Source organism: Sprattus sprattus, assembly GCF_963457725.1.
Source record: "Sprattus sprattus genome assembly, chromosome: 3".
Taxonomy (NCBI): Eukaryota; Metazoa; Chordata; class Actinopteri; order Clupeiformes; family Clupeidae; genus Sprattus; species Sprattus sprattus.
The window spans coordinates 24331686-24351463 of record NC_137922.1 but is presented as its reverse complement, the minus strand read 5'-3'; the positions used below and the strand labels follow the sequence as shown (position 1 = coordinate 24351463).

Here is a 19778-nt window from a genome sequence, read left to right as displayed (position 1 = left end):
TGAGAGTAATTTTGGGAAGAATTTAGGGTAAAAAACTGTGCTTAAAATCTATTCTTGTACAAAAATCTCTGGAAACAATATGTGTGTGGAAACAGTATGTGGCTCCACTGAAAAGCTTTACACAGCCTAAAAAAACTCAACAGCCTCCTTGTATGGGTGGGAGGGATTTATTTGATTGATAAAAATGACAAAAACAATTCAAGACATTGTACTTAAATGCATCCAATATTGTACTACCTTTCCTGAATACAAAATATGTTTAAAAAATAAAATAACAAAAACTCAACAGCCTCCTTAGAACTTCAGGGCGGCTTAAAAGGCTCTGAGCACATGACCATAGCTGGATGAGGTGTAAATTATGATGTATTGGTCTGTGTAGAGGTGGCTTCTGTGAATAAGCAGTACTGTACTGCGAGGACACTAAAGCTCCACTAGGAGGCAGCACACTCCACTGTGGGTGCGTCACACGCAACGACCTTTAATCTGCTTAAGGGGAAAACATGACCCACCAAAATGGAATAAAATAACCAACAACACAAACGTGCACGCACGTACGCATGCGCAAGCACGCATAAACACACACACATACATACAGATACACACATACACACATACACACACGTTAACACAAAATACAAATATGCACACAAAACACAAATACGCAAACCGACCACAAACACAGCACAGTAAACTGTGTCCAGAGCACAGGAATGCAGGGGCAGCTCTAAGGGGGCTTTATCCAAAAGTCAACTCCGGGCTCAGACCCCGCCTCGGACGCCCAGGGCAGGCAGGCAGGCAGGCAGAAATTCTGCTGATGTGGAGCTACAGCAGGGCCCTAAGGGCCTACGGTAGAGCCCACCCTCTGAAGGGGGGAGTGGGGGGTGGGGGGTGCAGAACAAGAGAAGAGGACTAGACTAAGCACATGATTATTGGGCTCAATAGAGGACTACTAGACCAGACTAGACTAGACTACACTATGGGACAGAATTGATTGTTGATCTGATCCTCTGGAGGGGGTAATGGGGTGTGGGGGGTGCAGAAATAGGCCGGGGTGCAGGAGAGAAGTGGACGTCTGCGGTGTCATTTCTCTATAAGGCAGAGCACACGGAGGCAAGGACCAAACCCCCAACCTGAGCACAGGATTAGCAATAGCAATAGAACTCCTGTGTGTGTGTGTGTGTGTGTGTGTGTGTGTGGGGGAGATCCTACACGTCATCATTGAGGAAAAGTTTGTTGAAGCACAGGCCGCTAGGCTCCTTGTGTGTGTGTGTGTTTGTGTGTGTGTGTGTGTGTGTGTGTGTATGTGCGTGTGTGAGATCCCTCACCGTCAACGTTGAGGAAAAGTTTGTTGAAGCACAGGCCGCTAGGCTCCTTGTGTGTGTGTGTGTGTGTGTGTTTAGGAAAAGCTTGTTGAAGCACAGGCCACTAGGCTCCTTGTGTGTGTGAGTGTGAGTGTGAGTGTGCGTGTGTGAGATCCCTCACCGTCATCGTTGAGGAAGAGCTTGTTAAAGCGCAGGCCGCTGGGCTCCTTGCCGATGAAGCGATGCACATACTCTGTTCCGTGGTCGTGCACGGCGATGGCGTACTTCAGAGGCTTCACACATGACTGCAGACAGAACGGGACCTTGGTGTCACCCACTGTAAATCTGAGAGGATGAGACGGTAAAAATCAGTCACTTACAAACACACACACACAAATACACACACAGGAACGCACTGTTCTGCCTTCTTAGCCAACAAATAATGGAATCGTGACATGCTTACTAAAAGAAGAAATCGTCATCACATCCAGCATCTCAACAGCTACCAGAGGGAGACAGTGTTCCATTCTCAAACCGGTCTCACCCTAAATTTGTAGTTATTTACCAGATCCATAATCAAACCATTTGATCAGACTGAATATCCCAAATCTCAATCAATATGTTCAAATAATGAACTTTAAAGTGCTTCACTCAACATCATTTTAACTTACAGCTACAACACGCACACCTTGTATCTATCAGCACAAGAGAGGGGCCAGGATTGAAGATAAGCCTAAGACACACACACACACACACACAAACACATCGACACACACACACACACACACACACACAATGAGTACACACTCATATAACACACACACAGTGACCACCACACACAACCACTAAACTTGTATCAGTATGATACATCCATCGCCTGTTTCCTGGGCAACCTTCACTTCAGGCAATCCCATGCGGCTGCAAAACCTCCGTTGTACACTTAAATAAAAATAACCTAGTCTACCTAGTCTTCATCAGATTGCAACGAGAAACTAACCCTGTATGAAGCAAAATGAAAGGAGCAGTCTGCAAGTTTGTGTGTGTGCTCAAAAAACTAAACAAACAAACCCACAAAAATCAGGTATTTGTAAACAATGCCGCAAAAAACCCCGCAGTGGCTCAGACTGAGCAATAAACAATTCCAGCCAAGCAACACATTGATTCAGGAGCACAGAAGGGAGGGGTGTAATTCGGTTGGCTGCTGGACTGAAATATCAAACAAGCTTTCGACCAAATGGCGGACTGCGTCTGCAAGCAAAGGCTTCTGGGCCTTGGTCTCACCTTTGTCCATCCACCGTGCACAGGGCCACGCCCCACAGGTCAGGGCTGAACTTCGACAGCTGAGGGATGTAGTCCGCCACCTGCAGAACAACACACACACACACACAAATTCAAATTCAAATTCAAATTCAAATTCAAAAGAAGCAGAACAACACACACACACAAAAAATCTAATTCAAAAGAAGCAGAACAACACACACACTCAACACACACACTCGACACTTGTTTTCAAGACTGGCCATAGTTGGTGTGTCATGCTCAGGTGGTGGAATGAGGATGAAAATGAGGATGAGACTGGATAGGCCAACCCCATGACAGTACAGCACAGAGCACTGCTGCAAAGGAAAACCTCCCTCCCTTTCAATTTTCTTTTTTTAAAAAGATGTATTTTTGGCTTTTTTTTATGCCTTTAATTGTACAGGACAGTGAAGGTGAGGACCGTGAAAACAATGTAGGCAATGAAGCCCGTAAATGTGGGGCTTATTGACTTGCGCCACAGTGTCCCCGAAAACCTCCCTTGTAACAAGAACAAACCGGCTTAATGGGATGGGTTCACTGACAGTGTGTGTGTGTGTGTGTGTGTGTGTGTGTGTGTGTGTGTGTGTGTGTGTGTGTGTGTGTGTGGGCATGGGACTCACCGCGCCCCCGGACTTCATCCTGGCAGTGTCGTAAATGTCCGTGATGTGGGAGGTGAAGGACTGGAAGTCGGGGATGACAAACTTCTTCCGGAAAGCCTGGGTGAGCAGCACTATGTTGCTCTGGACGCACCTGAGGGCCGAGTGCACAAGAAAGGGAGAGAGAAAGAGAATGAGGGTGGGGGGAAGAGAGAGTAGAGAGAAGAGAGAGAGGAGAGAGAGTGGAGAGGAGAGAGAGAGAAAGAGAGTGAGTGGAGAGAAGAGAGAGCCGGGGGCAGAGAGGGAGAAAGAGAGTGAGAGAGAAAGAGAGTGGGGGGGAGAGAGAGTGAGAGAGAAAGAGAGTGGGGGAGAGAGAGAGTGAGAGAGAAAGAAAGAGAGTGAGAGAGAATTGTAACTTACTGTATATCCATGACCATGACAGTTATGTATGTACAATGAGTATTAAAAAGGCACGGAAAACAATTTGAACCTCTAAAACCACAATAACAGTAAAACCTCCTCATAGAATCAGAATAACTGGTGATCCTTTAGGGGGCGTGTTCCCTCTTCGAGCTTGAGACAGTGTGGTATGTGTCCCTGTGAAAACTCAGCAAGCCCTCTGCACCAATAGGGACTGACTAAATGGACTGCTGTCTCCTGCTTCATTAACCTGCCCACAGACGGCCTCCTGGCTCACACACAGCTGGGGGAAGTAAATCTCACTCCGGCCATTAGGGCTAAGCGCACGAGTGCACTGAATTCTAATAGCTGTGTGTGTGTGTGTGTGTGTGTGTGTGTGTGTGTGTGTGTGTGTGTGTGTTGTTGGGCTAGTAGAGCTGTATTCACACACACACACACACACACACACACACACACACACACACACACACACACACACACACACACACAAACACACAAACACACAAACACACACACACACACACACACACCGATTAGAATACAGTCTCACACGTTAGGGCCAGGCAGGTGTTGGTCCCCTGAGCACGTGCGCTCTTACGGGGGCGACGGCTGGCTTAATCTGATAGGTTAAATGCAGGAAGCAGCGCAGCTTCACTGGAGGATTAACGCATGAGAGACCACTCTTACCACGACTGGGGTAGGGTTCAGAGGTCAGGGTATCACACAGCCTTTTTATAAGGGTTCACACACCAGGAGTCATGGTGTCTAGAAGGCAGAGGGTGGGGGGATGTCGTATCGTAATGCTTATTTAAGAGGTTTAAGATATGTGGTAATAATAGCTATGAGGTCAGAGGTGGAGAGGTTTAATACATGAGCAGCCATGGTGACTATGAGGCGTAGGATTGAGTGAATCCTACAACTATACATACAGTCACGTCTCCGTGTGATGGAGAGGTGAGCGATTAGTACTGCCTGGATATGAAGGTTCATACAGTATATGTGCATTCATATTCTCTATATGATGTTGAGTGATTAGTAATGCCTGCATTCATATTCTCTATGTGATTTTGAGTTCAGAGATTTGTAATGCCTGGATATGAAGGTGAATATGTGCAATTATATTCTCTATGCGATTTCAAGTTGCTAGATTAGAACTGCTTGGATATGCAGGTTCATGTATGTGTACTTAAATATTCCTTGTGATGTCATGTTGCACGATTAGTACTGCCTGGATATGCAGGTTCATATATGTGTACTTAAACATTCCCTGTGTGATGTCATGTTGCTCGATTAGTACTGCCTGGATATGCCTTCACCCCACCGTGTCCTTGAGTGGGATGGAGGCGTTGGCCCTATGCCAGGCTCTGTGGTGCCCACTGGGGAGGAGCTGTACCAGGGCAGAAGGGGCGCTGCCACGCGGCAGTGTGACGGGGGATTTGGAGCTGTTCTCCAAGCTGTTGTTGAGAGGGGCGCTGTGGGATGCTGTGTGTGTGTGTGTGTGTGTGTGTGTGTGTGTGTGTGTGTGTGTGTGTGTGTGTGTGTGTGTGTGTGTGTGTGTGTGTGTGTGTGTGTGTGTGTGTGTGTGTGTGCGTGTGCGTGTGCGTGTGTGAGTGAGTGAGACAGACAGAGAGTGTGTATGTATATATGTGTGTGTGTGTGTGTGTGTAAAAGAGAGACAGAGAGAGTGTGTGTGTGTAAGTGTGTGTGTGTGTGTGTGAGAGTGCCTGTGTGTGTCTGTGTGTGTCTGTGTGTGTCTGTGTGTGTCTGTGTGTGTCTGTGTTGCGTGTGTGAGAGTGCCTGTGTGTGAAAGCAAGACAGAGAATGAGAGAGATGTGTATGAGTGGTATGTGTAAAAATGCCAACACACACATACATACACACACACTCATCTCTGTCCAGCATTAAAGCTCTTGTGTGGGTCCATATTAAACTCATTTGGGGCATATAACATAATTGGTGAAACATATTTCTTGCTTATGCCATTATATTCCATCCACCTAGAGCACGCGCCCTCCTCTCTCCCTGTGAATTATTAATGCCCAATTGATGCTCAAACTACTGGACTGCAGCTGAAATGCATCAACGGCTGCTAAATTATTTAAATGACAGGGGGATACAAAAGGGAAAAAATAAATACAAATAAAAATAATTATCATCATAGCCAATGATGTGGCAACCTTACTTGTCTCAGAGTCTTGGCAAGATGGCTGCCTGTATTTTCAGCGAGCTCCATAACCATGGAGTAGGACTGGCTAAGGTGCGGTTCACGTGATTGAGTATGTAGGCAGTGCTAAATGCACACTGGCTGCATTGCATGTGCGTTGTGGTGCGTTGCAGCTGCAATACCGGTTGATTTTCATTTCCGCGCCAACAGGAGAGACGGACTTCTCAGCCGCGGCTCGAAAAAGCGGGTAAAGCAACCGCAACGCACACGTGTCACAGGCAGTGTGAAACGGACCTTACAATTACAACTCTCCGATCATCAAACGCAGAGCTTGTTTGCACAGCCTTTGACTCGGATGTTTACTGGAAGGTGACAACATTTAAACCAGAATAAGAACATTTGAAAACACACAACAGAGTCTTACTTCTTGAAGAGGTGGCGGTCCAGAGCGCCATCTGAAGTGGTCTTGAGCGTCGTCTTCAGCATCTCCATACATTCTTTCAGTCTGGGGTCGCCAGTCCATAGGCCTGTGGCTTTCAGTGCCTGAGGGAGGATGGGGGGGGGAGAGAGAGGAAGAGAGCGAGAGATGAAGAGAAAGAGAGAGGAAGAGAGCGAGAGAGATACAGAGATGGAGAGAACGAGAGAGGAAGAGAGCGAGAGATACAGAGATGGAGAAAGAGAGAAAGAAAGAGAGAGAAAAAGGGAGAGAGAGAGATATAGAGATATAGAGATACAGAGATGGAGAGAAAGCGAGAGAGAGAGACAGAAAGGGAGTGAGAGAGATGTAGAGACAGAGAGAGGGGGATTTAGGGTTGAGTTGTAGACACTGGACTCAAGAGACTAGTTTTATTCCTCGAAGTGCTGGGTTCCCTGACCTAGTTAGTGGATGTCTCAGAAAACAGCTGGAGGCGGAGAGAGATGCTGTCATAAATAATACACAAATATCAATACACATCATGAGATCTGCTGTCTGGAATTACATTACCGTGTCGCTTCATACTGACATTTGAGCATGACCATAATTACCTCCTGGTTACAATTAATAATGTTACGACATTTTCAGATCATATTTGGGTCAATGAAATCAATTTGAACTTGAATGATCCAAACCAACAATAGGCTTCTTTACATCAATTCATCACATGACTAAAAAGAGGCCGAAAACCATAACAAAACAATCAAGCTAAGCTACAGAAAGCTACAGGGGCCAAACCTTAAAGCAGCACAACGGATCAATAGCTATTCGCTAACGATATGCTAGCAGCTAAAACTAACGAAATATCTTGAAATGTGCTGACTTACTCAACAACTGTCCTTACACAGTCAAACATCAAGCAAGTAGTGCAACACAAGCAAAGCAAGACGGCAAATAAGCTGCTTACTAGTTCGGCAGACAGTAGAAAGCTGGGCGGCCACAGGCAAAACTACAGAACGAAGTGATATGCCTATGGACCCTGGTATGGCAATGGAGGCGATTCTCCATATTAAAAGTCATTGTAGCGCCCCAATTTTTTTCAAGCTGTTATTTTAAGGTTAAACTGCTGATCCTAACCCTAATTCTGAAGTATAATTGTTGCATTGTGTTACTTTAAAATGTCAATTTCTCCTGTTATCCTCCTGTTATACAAAAAACTGGCCTCTAAAGTCTTTCCTAGCTAATGGAGATGGGTTTGTTATGGTCCTGTTCGGCTGGTCCTTTATCTGGGTGACGTGACAGTGACGGGTAATGAGGTGTGTGAGGCCTCTGGTGGAACAGTGACTCATGCTCATAGTCTTTCACCGCCGAGATAGAGCCATCAATGGGATAAAATAAAACAAAGGCAGCCTTCGGGCGGCGCTGGGCTGACAGGTGGAGATTAATGGGAGTCCGCTAACGGAGGGAATTAATGGTGCACATCCGGTGGACGAGACAGAGCTGGAGAGTCGGGGGTCGGGGAACACACTGAGTTATCGTGTGAATTAATACGGCCGACTGAGATATTAGCGGGGTGGCCTTGCGTGACTGCTGATGGAGTCTTCTAAATGGGGAAACCACGCCATCTCAAGGGTATTGATCCAAGCCATCTCAAGGGTATTGATTATACAGTGGTTTGATCTCTCCATCAGGCAAGAGGTATACGCTTCAGCAGCTTCCTACTGACTCTGACACGAGAGGGGTTTGTGCTCCTTTATAACACTGCATGAATACAATGTCACAATCACAATGTTGTTGTATTTGCCCCTGAACATGGATGCTATGTTGCACGTATAGGATAGTATTTTGCCACCTAGATCCAGGACATATCAGGGGGAAAAAAACATCAATCAAAATCAATCAATCGTTCAAAAAATCATCCTCAAGGCTTCCAACCAATGACTGGGCGTTGTGAAGAAATCATTTGGGCCCCTAGGCCACAGTTTGTTGTTGGCTGCATAGCCAACCCCAGTTGACACGGACTCAGATTAGTAGAGCAGCACCAGCTCAACACCAGATCCAGGAAAAATCAGGGAAAAAATCAGAAAGTCCAACGCATCATCCTCAAGGCTACCAACCAATAACTGGATGTTCTGAAGAAATTATTTGGTCGGCCATATTGACAAAATTAGAGCCAGATTCTGTCCAGTAAAGTGCCTTCTGGAGCCAGAACATGTGTAGTAAATAGAAAAATCCTCCATGTCCGCCCAGCATTAACCATATTTGAACAAATCTCCACTATTCTGAAATTCCCCCCAGTGGCTTCCCTTTTGACTGAGCGCACGCTGTCCCTCGCTGAAGCCATTTCCATAGCCCTGTTTGATTAGTCTAGATTGAGTTCCAAGAGGGGTGCTTTGACAGTGACACTGTACAGCGTAAGAACATTAACCTGTCAAAACCTGATCCAATTAAAATGGGAGACACTTTTAGGTAGCTTATCTACCTTATCTGATTTCCCTCTTCAGGGTCTGAGCTGACAGACATATAAACTGTTTAAAATCCAGAGGCGGACAAATAAACAGTGTAAAGTCTAAAGGCGGACATATTAACAGTGTAAAGTCTAAAGGCGGACATATTAACAGTGTAAAGTCTGAAGGCGGACATATTTACAGTGTAAAGTCTGAAGGCGGACATATTAACAGTGTAAAGTCTAAAGGCGGACATATTAACAGTGTAAAGTCTGAAGGCGGACATATTTACAGTGTAAAGTCTGAAGGCGGACATATTAACAGCGTAAAGTCTAAAAGCGGACATACAGTATAAACAGTGTAAAGTCTAAAGGCGGACATATTAACAGTGTAAAGACGCCCCACTAGCTCTCACCGTGGTGAACTTGTGTGCCATTCTAAGTGTGAACGCTACCTCTCACCGTGCTGAACTTGTGTGCCATTCTTTTTTTTTTTTTTTTTCTTGTGTGCCATTCTAAGTGTGAACGCTAGCTCTCACCTTGGTGAACTTGTGTGCCATTCTAAGTGTGAACGCTAGCTCTCACCGTGGTGAACTTGTGTGCGGGGATCTTGTCCGCGCCCTCTGCGATGGTGTAGAAGAGCAGGTCCTCCAGGCTGGGCAGGATACCTGCCTTCCTTCTCCTGAAGGGCGGAGAACAGAGGGACAAGTGAGACGCTGGATGGTAGCCGCTAATGCTACCAAGGCCCAGAGAAAGCAGGATGGGGGGGGGGATCTGCAGCGAGGGAGGGGGGCAGCTGTGTAAGAAGAGGAAGACGATAGGCAGATTTAAAGAGTAATACTGACACTATTTTAGAGTGACACTGACACTCAGTATTACTATTTCAACCTCTGTTTTTGCTTGTCAAATGCTAGTCCTCTAGGGGTACACTGCAGGGGGGAGAGGGTCTAGAAAGTTCCATGTAATTTGGGAGTGTTAAGAAAGTGACTCTTGGTGGAATTTTGTAAGTATGGTGTGAGAGAACTCCAGCTATGTTAGAGCGTTAGGTCAGGGTAGTCCTGCAACAGATGTGTTAGATGTGCACTCAGTGAGTGCCACTCAGCACACCGCTGTTGCTAATCCATTCCTCTTGGAGAAGAAGAGTTAGTGTGTTAGAAAATGATTTTTGGGACAACTTTTAAAAGGAAGGAATAAATAAAAAATAAAAAAAGTGTGAAGTTCACACCAAGCACTGGGGCTCCTAGAAATGCACTGCATTGTGGGAAAGCAATGGAGCCGGGGCTCCTGGCTTTCATCCATACTGTAAGGGCTTTAATAAGTAGCAAAATAAGAATACTACATAGAGCTTTGGTTAGGCACATCTTTCGACATCCAGGAAGGACCCAGGGACCCATTTTTTGGAGGTTCTTTTTTCAGCTGATGAGCACTATGGGTAAATACCCCTGAGTGGCATCCGTCCCCTAGCCCTGGTGAACTCACTCTGTTCACACGAACCTTCCCCTTTTGAAGTCTACTTCTGACACGTTACTGATGACAACTGGCCCAATTGTGATGTCATTCCTGGATGGCCAGAGGAATGCTGGGATACTTATGGACGTCAAAAAGGGGAAGTCAAGCGCAGTGGCTTGCGGAGTGTGTGTGTGTGTGTGTTTGTGTGTGTGTGTGTATGCAGAAGACATTACAGGGAACAGAATAGAAGAGCTGTTAGCAGAGAGGCGAGCTCAGACACGAAATAACACTAAAACTACTGAAATAAAATAAATATATATATATATACTTACACACAAATGCAAAAGCAAGCAGATCAACCAAAGGGGGGAGAGAAAATATGCAAAGTGAATGAGTGACAACAGTGAACACAAACATTGACAACAAATTCAATTACACAATAAATCAATTACACACAGTCGAGTGAACGCTGCATTCTGGAAAACATCATTCAAAATGGACATTCAAAGATGGACACCTTCACTTTAATAAACACACGCGCATTCATGAGAGCACCTACACACCAAAATCAGACACTGTTTGCATTTGATTAGTCATCAGATCCACAGGTAATACCAACTTGTAAATAAAACCCAGACATTATTCATTGTTCACTATTATTTGACATGAAATCAGTTTTTTTAAGTTGTTGCTGGCATGGATCTAAACTGAGGGTGCTTGTCTCGGGTAACCTCTGATCTTATAAGATGACATGACAGAACAGACTGGAGTTAAACCCTCTGCTCCTGTGCTACTGTGCTCCTGTGCTACTGTGCTGCAGGATGACTCAGCGCAATTTGAGCGAAGAACCCCGTCGCTGAGACTAGCACTGCGGAAGAGAAGAAGAACCCCCCAACTGAGACTAGCATTGCAGAAAGAGAAGAAGAAGCAGGAACCCGTCTTCAGTGCTCGATCCTTATTGCTCGTAGGTGTCCGTCTCTCGTTCTTTCTCCATCTCTTTTCTTCCTTTCTTATCTCTCTCCTTGTGGTCCTAGGCCTTTCCCTGTGCCCGCTCATCTCCCTCTCCTGTCTTACCTCTCCTTGTGGTCCTCTGCTAACGGCTGTTTGGCCTGCCTCACTTCCAGAATAGGATGACCCAGGTATCTTTCTAGCTTGAGATCTAGCTGCACCTTGTCCGGGCATTCGTACTGCCACCTTATGTCAGACGCGGCCAGAATCTCAGAGGCATCTGCTGACTTTTCCTGCCTGTGAGAGTGGAGAGGCTGGGCTGTTAGAGCTTACAGTGGTCACACTCAACAAAATATTACCTTTCATTCACAAAGCGTACTGTGCTTTAACAGAAGTGATATTGGCGCATAAGATGAAAACTTTTTTACCTAAACCTTGGCTGCAATGGAAGCCTATACAGTCCAAAAATCTATATTACAATTGCACCAAATAGATGAACATATTGGACTTGTAATTGGTTATCTATCCAACCATCTGTGTTGATAGTTGCTCCCCAGTATGCTGCAGTATGCGACTCCCTCATGACACCTCCTCCTATCGACACCTCCTCACGTACACATCTCCTTACCTCTCGTCCTCGTGCTCCACCATGATCTTCTCTGTCTCCTCTCTCTCACTGACCTCCCTCTGTCCCCTAACCTGCTCCTCTGTCTTTTGGGCCTCGCCTCCCTCTGTCTGTTTCTCTTTCTCTCCCTCCTCTTTCCTTCCTGCTCTCTCATAGTTCACGGCGCCATTCTCAGTGGCCTGTTTACCTGGCTCCGGTTCTACTTTTGGGCTCGATGCATCTTTCCTACATGAGCAGAATGTTTGAGGTCACACATTTGAGTCCGAAATGACATGGCAAAAAAAAAAAAGTATTCTAGGTTACACTCCAATTCTATTGTTAACTTTTTTTGTCTTGATTTCTACCATGCATTTTTACAGAGCCGACCTGGGGAGGAATAAAACCATAGAGGGGGGAGAGAGAGAGATAGAGAGAGAGAGAGAGAGAGAGAGAGAGAGAGGTAGAAGGTAGAGAGGAAGCAGAGAGAGAGAGAGAGAAAGAGAGAGAGAGAAAGAGAGAGAGAGAAAGTCAAATGGAACGATTGAGACACAAAAACAGAGAGAGAAGAGTGAAGCATCAAGATAAAAAAAATAGAGGGATTGAGAGGAGAAGAGAAATAACACGCACACATGCACACACACACACACACACACACACACACACACACACACACACACACACACACACACACACACACACACACACACACACACACACATACACACACACACACACACACACACACACAGGACATGAATCATTCTCCCAGTACCAGCTGCCCCTGACTGACCAACGGCAGCAGCTTGGCATAAAGGGTCAGTCAGCTTGGCACGCGGGGAAAGTAGGGCACTATAGCCAGCAACCCCCCCACCCCCCCACCACACCACCAGCTAATGAGATCCAAGCCTGCATCCCCATGGACCTCCCTGCTGCTACTGATCCCTGCTAATACAGCGGCTGCATGCCAAAAAGTCATCTCCGGTGCTATTTCTGTTCCCGGAACAACAACACACACACACACACACACCCACACCACACACACACCACACACACACACACACACACACACACACACACACGCACACTTACACACCCACACGCTCCCTCTCTCTCCCTCTCTCTCCCTCTCTCTCCCTCTCTCACACTACTTACAGATAGGGGCGTACCGTGCGTTGGTTAATCTCTTTCACACAACGGCAGCCTCCGCCCAGAAGTGAGGGGGAGGTGGTCATAACATTTACCACGGAGAGAGTACCGTCTCTTCCAGGGAGAAAAAGATTTCCTGTCCTATTCTTCTGCCTTGCTTATCACTCCAGAATATGGTCACAGCCCCCCAACTGACTCTCTCTGGGAGGGCAGGTGAATAGAACGCAAGTGCCACGATCCATCGTATGATAACGGCCAAAACCGCAAATCGATTCTGCCCCTCTTAAACAAGTCTGCGCACTCAATCGCTCCATCTCTTTCCCGGCTCACTCACTCAGCGACACAGATAACACACGAGCAAATAAATTAAATAAGCTCCTAACAGAAAAGCCACTGGAGTTTCTTGAGTTCACACAGACACTGCTTGACCCTAAAGGCCTTTTCCATGCTGATGTTATTCAGCTCTCTTCTTAGAGTCACGCTGGTGTATCTCGATTTAGAAGTGCTGACGGGGAGAACACCTGACCAGCTGCAGCGATCCCTGTGTGTGTGTGGAGCGCTCATTAGCAGCGAGCTACCTTGCAGCTATACACACCGTGCCACTTGGGATGCAGTCAGCCATTAGCACTGTATAACACACACACACACAGTACCCTGAATAACTAACACAGTGAGGTCTTCTAAACAGACCCTCACATCAGGTAAGGGTCAAACTAACATGCAGTTAAACTCCTCATGGTCCACTGCACCTGCACAAACCCTGAGGCTCCCACTTCCCATGACCTTCTGATGACCTTCGGATGATTTGCACTTTTTTTTGTAAGGTTGGTCTGGTTCCCCGTCAGTCTCTCTCTTTCACTTTTCTGTATTTCGCTCATTGTAAGGGCGCCTTTCTCCTACCCCCCTATCAATCAATCAATCGATGAATCAATCATTCAATCATACACTCTCTCTCTGTCTGGTTGCCTTTCACCTTGTTCTACCACTGTTTGGGTACTAGGCACTGCTAACTCCATGCATCTCTACACATCAATCTCCCTCACAGTTACAAACTAACCTAATTCACTTTACAGTCTTTCATAATAAGCTTGATGACACGCTTAATACTATTCCTTCATAATGTGTCTATTTAATCTAAATAAGTGGTTATTTTGGGGAATCTGCAGTGCAGTAGGGGCCTGCAGCTAGCACTGGCAAAGAAGAGCTCTGTGCTGACTCACACAGCGTCAGTGCGCACGTCACCCAGAGGTGGAGCGTTTCCTTTGCTTACTCCCGACACTCAGTGCGTTTGCCAACAGCACCCAGCTCAGGAATACAGCTCAGGAACACAGCTCAGGAACACAGCTCCGGAACACAGCTAAGGAACACAGCTAAGGAACACAGCTAAGGAACACAGCTAAGGAACACAGCTAAGGAATACATCTCAGCTTAGTGACAGTGAAGAGGCTGCAGGTTTGCATTTTCACCCGTGGAACCATGATCCAACTGTGGTCCTGAATCCTGAACACATTCATCTGCGCCCTACTTCTTTCAGGGAAATCTGTCGACTTTGGCGTCGCTATCTCTATGCGTCACAAACTGAGCTCCTCACACCGAACTCCCTTACAGTTACAAATGAACCCAATTCACTTAACAATCTTTCAAAATAAGCTTAATGACATGCTTAATAATATATTTCATAATGTTGTTAATATGCAATAGATGTAACAATATGATGTTAGGTCACTGTATGTCCTTAGTAGTGTCCTCGGTTTCACTGTCGTGCGTAAGCGTGAACTGCAAGCACACTCCCCAGAACGCGACAGAAGCAGATCTGTCCTGAGTCTGCATCAGATCCCCATGGCGATGTGCAGCGCTGGCTGCTACCCCGAGTCTGCATCAGTTCCCCATGGCGATGTACAGCGCTGGCTGCTACCCCGAGTCTGCATCAGATCCCCATGACGATGTGCAGCGCTGGCTCACACCATGTGTCTGTCAGTAACACAAGCTCTGGCCCAGGGGGGAACTCCCCAAGCAGCCCAAAACTTCTCAGGCCATGAATGTGGAGCATTGAAGGCAAAGCACACATGACATACAGACGCCCTGCTGTGAGATCAGGTGTGCGCCTCAAGCAGAATGTGTACACTAGACTGGAGTGGGCTGACTCCTAACTACCTGCACTAAAATAGCAGTCTGCACCCTAACCACCTCAACTAAAACTGGACTGCAAGAGTCAGTCAGAGAAGAGATGACTCTGGATCAGGTCAGGGTAAAATTCCTTCCCAATTCAGCTGCTACAGGAGTAAGTTTGGGGGGCGGACTGGATAAAACACGACACACACGCGGTGTAAACAAACATGAACACAAATGTATTTGCCTCTTCCACAGACAAAACAAGCTCTGATATGCACTCAGGGCCATGCAGAGGGTCATCCATCTTGGCTGGCTGACAACAATTCTCTCTCTTTCTTTCTCTCTCTCTCTCAGACACACACAAACACACACACACACACACACACACACACACACACACACACACACACACACACACACACACACACACACACACACACACACACACACACAGGGAGGGAAACAGAAGGTGTTTGCGCGCTCGTTCACTCATCTCATTTAACACACAAGGGCAGCTGGTAGTACCCGGAGTCATAGCACCAGCTAGAACATTAGCATGCGGCTAATGACTGATGTGCAAACACAAACACACACACACACACACACACACACACACACAGTAGAAAGGAGACAAACACTGGCAGGGGGGGGTGTCATTAGGCAGAGCCTGCACGTGATCAGATCACTGCCGCTAGTTTTGGGAAGCGGTCAAGCATGCGTCATTCCCAGTGGACAAATACAGCACTACGACACAGACACGACAGCCGAGGGTGAGACACTAGCATAGTGCTTCCAGGGGATATCTAATGAACTGTGTGTGTGTGTGTGTGTGTGTGTGTGTGTGTGTGTGTGTGTGTGTGTGTCTATCTAGCCGTGCATCAGCAGATTATGTTACAGCCATCTCACTATCCCATCATTCCCAGGGCAAATTAGTCCACACATAGTGAGTGACTTCGTAAGAGCCTTCCTTCGGTTTTAATTCTTTTTAAGCGCTCAGTGTTTTTTTGCTTCAGGACACGGCATTTCTATAGGGCCATTAGTTTTCCGCGATAACGGAAAACGGACGGAATTCGCGGAATGGACCATTTGAAACGGAATCATCATTTTGTGCATCAAAATCGCCCAAAAAACCCTGTATTTTTTACCCTGTAAGACTTAATTTCTTTCATATAAACACAACAACGATCGCCACGATGAAAAAACATTAATTGAAGAACCAAAGCAGTCAGGAAATTTCACGCCTCTGTGCTGAACTCTGCTCCGGCCACGCCAGCCTTTTAAACGGTTGACACGCACACACCTTGTTACAGCCACATTCAGTCACATTCATTTGCTCGTCTTCCCAACCGCATTTAAAACAAAAATGTTTCAGTCTTCTGTTCTGTTGATGGCTGGCAAACAATAATCTAAGAAGGGCACGTATTATTCACTCATTTTAAGCCATCAATCTACCTCAGGGTGAACAAAATGAGCTGAAACGGAAAAAAACTGAATTCACCAAAAGTTTTTTTTTTACGGAAAACTATTGGCCCCATTTCTGTTGCTGCCCATGGCATGATATTATGACAGATTCATCAATGCTCTCTCTCTCTCTAGAGCAGAACAGGTGGGAACTTCATCCAGCAACATCTTGCGGGAATCATAGCTAGTCTCCATGACAACCACAGCAATAAAGTTGTGAGAGAAGAGGTGCTTGGGTGTGTGTGTGTGTGATGGGGGTTGGGCAGGGGTTGGTCTGTGATGTTCATTTAAAGGCATCTTTTTTCTTGACAGTCCAGGGAATCACACCAACGACTTTTCGGTCCCAAGCCGGCTTCTCTACCCTCTATGCCACAGCTGCCCCAATAGCCCCTAACAGCCCCTAACATGCATTAGATCACAAGCTAGCATCTGGATTAGGCTCGGTTTAATATCAAGTGTGACATTCACCACACTGGTGAAAAGGCGTGTAGAGAGCACGCGCACAAATCATTATGAGCAAATAATTCAGCAAACAATCTTCAACCAGCTCATAAAAACATGGCTGCCAAAGGCATTGCTTGCTTTTCAGGAAAGAACAACAAAGATCATACACATTCATTCAGAGTTGGTACAGAGCCTGATCAGAGCCTGAAGCAGCTTCAGAGCCAATCAGAGCCTGAAGCAGCTTCAGAGCCAATCAGAGCCTGAAGCAGCTTCAGAGCCATTGAAGGGTGAGGTGTGAACAGCACGTACCACTTGCTTACTCAAATCCCCACTGACACTTGGCTCCACACACGATACACACACTAGCAGAGGAGGCGTGGCTTTTAGCAACCATCTGCATCTTAACCTAGTGATGCTCGTCCCCCCCAACACACAGGGGAAGGGTGCCAAGCAGAAGCAGCGTCATGACAACCAGGCCATAGGGACCCCTGTGACACTGCCATTGATTCCTCTTACACACACAAACACACACACACACACACAATACAAAAAGCGAAAGAAGACGCCGCTACGGCCTCCCCTGAGAGGCACAGGATGGATCATGCCGAAGCAAATGCTGACCTTCACAAGTCATTGAGAGGATGGGAATGAAAAAGGGAGGGGGAAAAAAAACAATCACGTTTTTCTCACTAGCAAGATCACTGCCAGGAATATCTATAGATACTGTCAGTAAAAGTCCCATTTTGTATTTAACTTGGGGGGGAAAAGAGGTGATGTTTAATTTATATTTCTGCATTCCTGGCTCACAGTCCATCCGTCCAGCCTACAGAGGTTTCCAGCAGATTTCCCTAAAGGATATGCTTCCTGTGGAATACCGGCTTATAATCTCATTAATACATGTATTCTAAAGCAACAAATAGACACAATGATTCCCTGGCAAGAAGTGGGACCCTGAGAAGGCCTGCTTAGATGAACACATGTAAATGTGTGTACATGCATGCGCGCACACACACACAAACACACACACACACACACACACACACACACACACACACACACACACACACACACACACACACACACACACACACACACACACACACACGCACACACACACACAGCTTGTTGTCCATACAGCAATACATACAACAAGAAATGATACAACAAAAATAAGACGCCCTAGTTTTCTCCCCATGGTTAGACCTTGAACAGTGCCAACTCCACACAATTCCCTCTCTGTCATTTCTCAGCTGTCCAAGTAGATCTTATCTCAGAAAGCATCGCATCGGCATTGTGTATGCAAATCAAGCATCTCTTCCAATGGAGCTTAGTTGGTTTTTACCCAGTAAGTTCTATGTCTGTGATGCTTTCAAACGATCACCGGAGAGAAATGACATTCTGAGGGTTATATGCAGTACGTTTCAATCAGTTTTTGACAGTTGTTTATGATTGGTGAAATCTCAGACGGAGAACCCAATAGGTAGTACCGTTATTTGCAGAGCAGCCATAGTCTCCTGACCCAGCCAGGTCACATTGGATGGGAGCAATAATTTATGGGACAGAACGACACCGAGTCACGACTACCTCAGATAAATTCCGGAAACCTGCATTTAATTGTCTTTTAGTATGAGATCCATAGAGTAATTGACTTGTAGGCTGTTATCTCACATTGCTGTCAAAATCCATAGCACTGAGACGCGTGCGGAAATTGCTTAGTGCGCTCGAGTGGCGCTACAACAGAAGCTCACGCTACACGCTATTCTGCATAAACCAACCAGCGCTTTGTCTTGAATGGAATTACTAAGTCCTCCGACCACTGTTAATACAGTCACTGTACGGAATAAAACATGTTATTTCACTATGTGGTTAATTATAGAGTTTAACAAACTAAAGTAACGTTACTCAGTTATGTACAAGTACATTAAGACAGACATCTCGATTGGTGGGTAAGCTGGCCAAACCCGACAGCAGTGTTAGCATTAGCAAGCTAGTCAGGAAGGTGGTCTGGAGTAGTCAGTGACACAAGATCACCATGAAATAATTCGCACATAGACTGTTACTGATTAACAACGAGTAAAAGTGTCTCGTCTAGACCTGGTCAGTAAGTTTCTTAAAATTTGTCTTAATTTAAGTCCAGGCTAACCATCACATTTTAATCAAACGCCGTTATCTCCATCATTCATTCACCGGCTACTCACTTTTCTGCGGCAGCTTCTTTGCTGACATTTTTCGAATCCTCAGTCGCAGTTACTGAACCGGCATCTGTCTTCGTGCACAGGTATTTCGCCCCATGTATGATGGACCGCGCCGGTAGCTGTCCCCCAACACGGAGGGACTTTAAATTGGACCCCAATTTGACATTGCCACAGGCGGTACTGAAGCAGTAAGAGGCGGTTAGTGACGTCTTATTTCTATCTATACCTGAAAAAGGACGTGAGCGGTTGGATTTAAACAACTCCTTCAGCACTAACGTGTACCTAAAATGTAACATTTCAATCCTGTCAAGCTAGTTGATGGAACTGTTCTATTCAAGAGATAACGGTAAGGTATAGTGTTTTTCTTATCTATATCGAAATGATGTATGAAGATGAACGCGGTATCCGCTGGTCTTCGTCTGTGCACTATTTCAATGACTTATCACGACAACGCCAGTCAGTGGACAGAACATTTCAGTGTTTACGCCCTTGTAGAACGCCATTGGTTGCACCGCATGCATGTCCTGTATTTGATTGGTGGCGAGACACATCAGTCATATTTTATTTCACATCATTTCCCTTCTGTAATGCCACCCGGCGGCGGCCTTGAAAGCCGTCTGCAAGGTAGAATTCTGAAGCCAACCATGATGTTTAGGCACCGGCGCAAGGATTAGTTAAAATAATTTCTGTTGACTACTTTTAACTCCACTTCAAATGTACACTGTTTTGGGACTGAGAAAGCACTTAACGCTCCATACTCAGGATCTTTATATTGTAA

At 46.0% G+C, this 19778-nt stretch overlaps 1 protein-coding gene across 2 annotated transcripts in view; it reads right to left on the bottom strand.

The window, feature by feature from the left end:
- The window catches only part of glsa (glutaminase a), a 34447-nt gene extending 15035 nt beyond the window's left edge, over window positions 1-19412 (bottom strand). The window contains exons 1-6 of one of the 2 annotated variants that reach the window (XM_080835168.1): window positions 19004-19412; window positions 9227-9323; window positions 6205-6323; window positions 3221-3350; window positions 2583-2662; window positions 1483-1646 (exon numbers count right to left, since the gene is read on the bottom strand). In XM_080835168.1, the coding sequence (XP_080691294.1) occupies window positions 1483-1646; window positions 2583-2662; window positions 3221-3350; window positions 6205-6323; window positions 9227-9323; window positions 19004-19296 (883 nt within the window). In that variant the 5' untranslated portion in view covers window positions 19297-19412. The remainder of the gene's footprint in view (window positions 1-1482; window positions 1647-2582; window positions 2663-3220; window positions 3351-6204; window positions 6324-9226; window positions 9324-19003) is intronic. The other variant, XM_080835169.1, reaches the window with a different exon arrangement.
- Window positions 19413-19778: the final 366 nt, after the last annotated feature.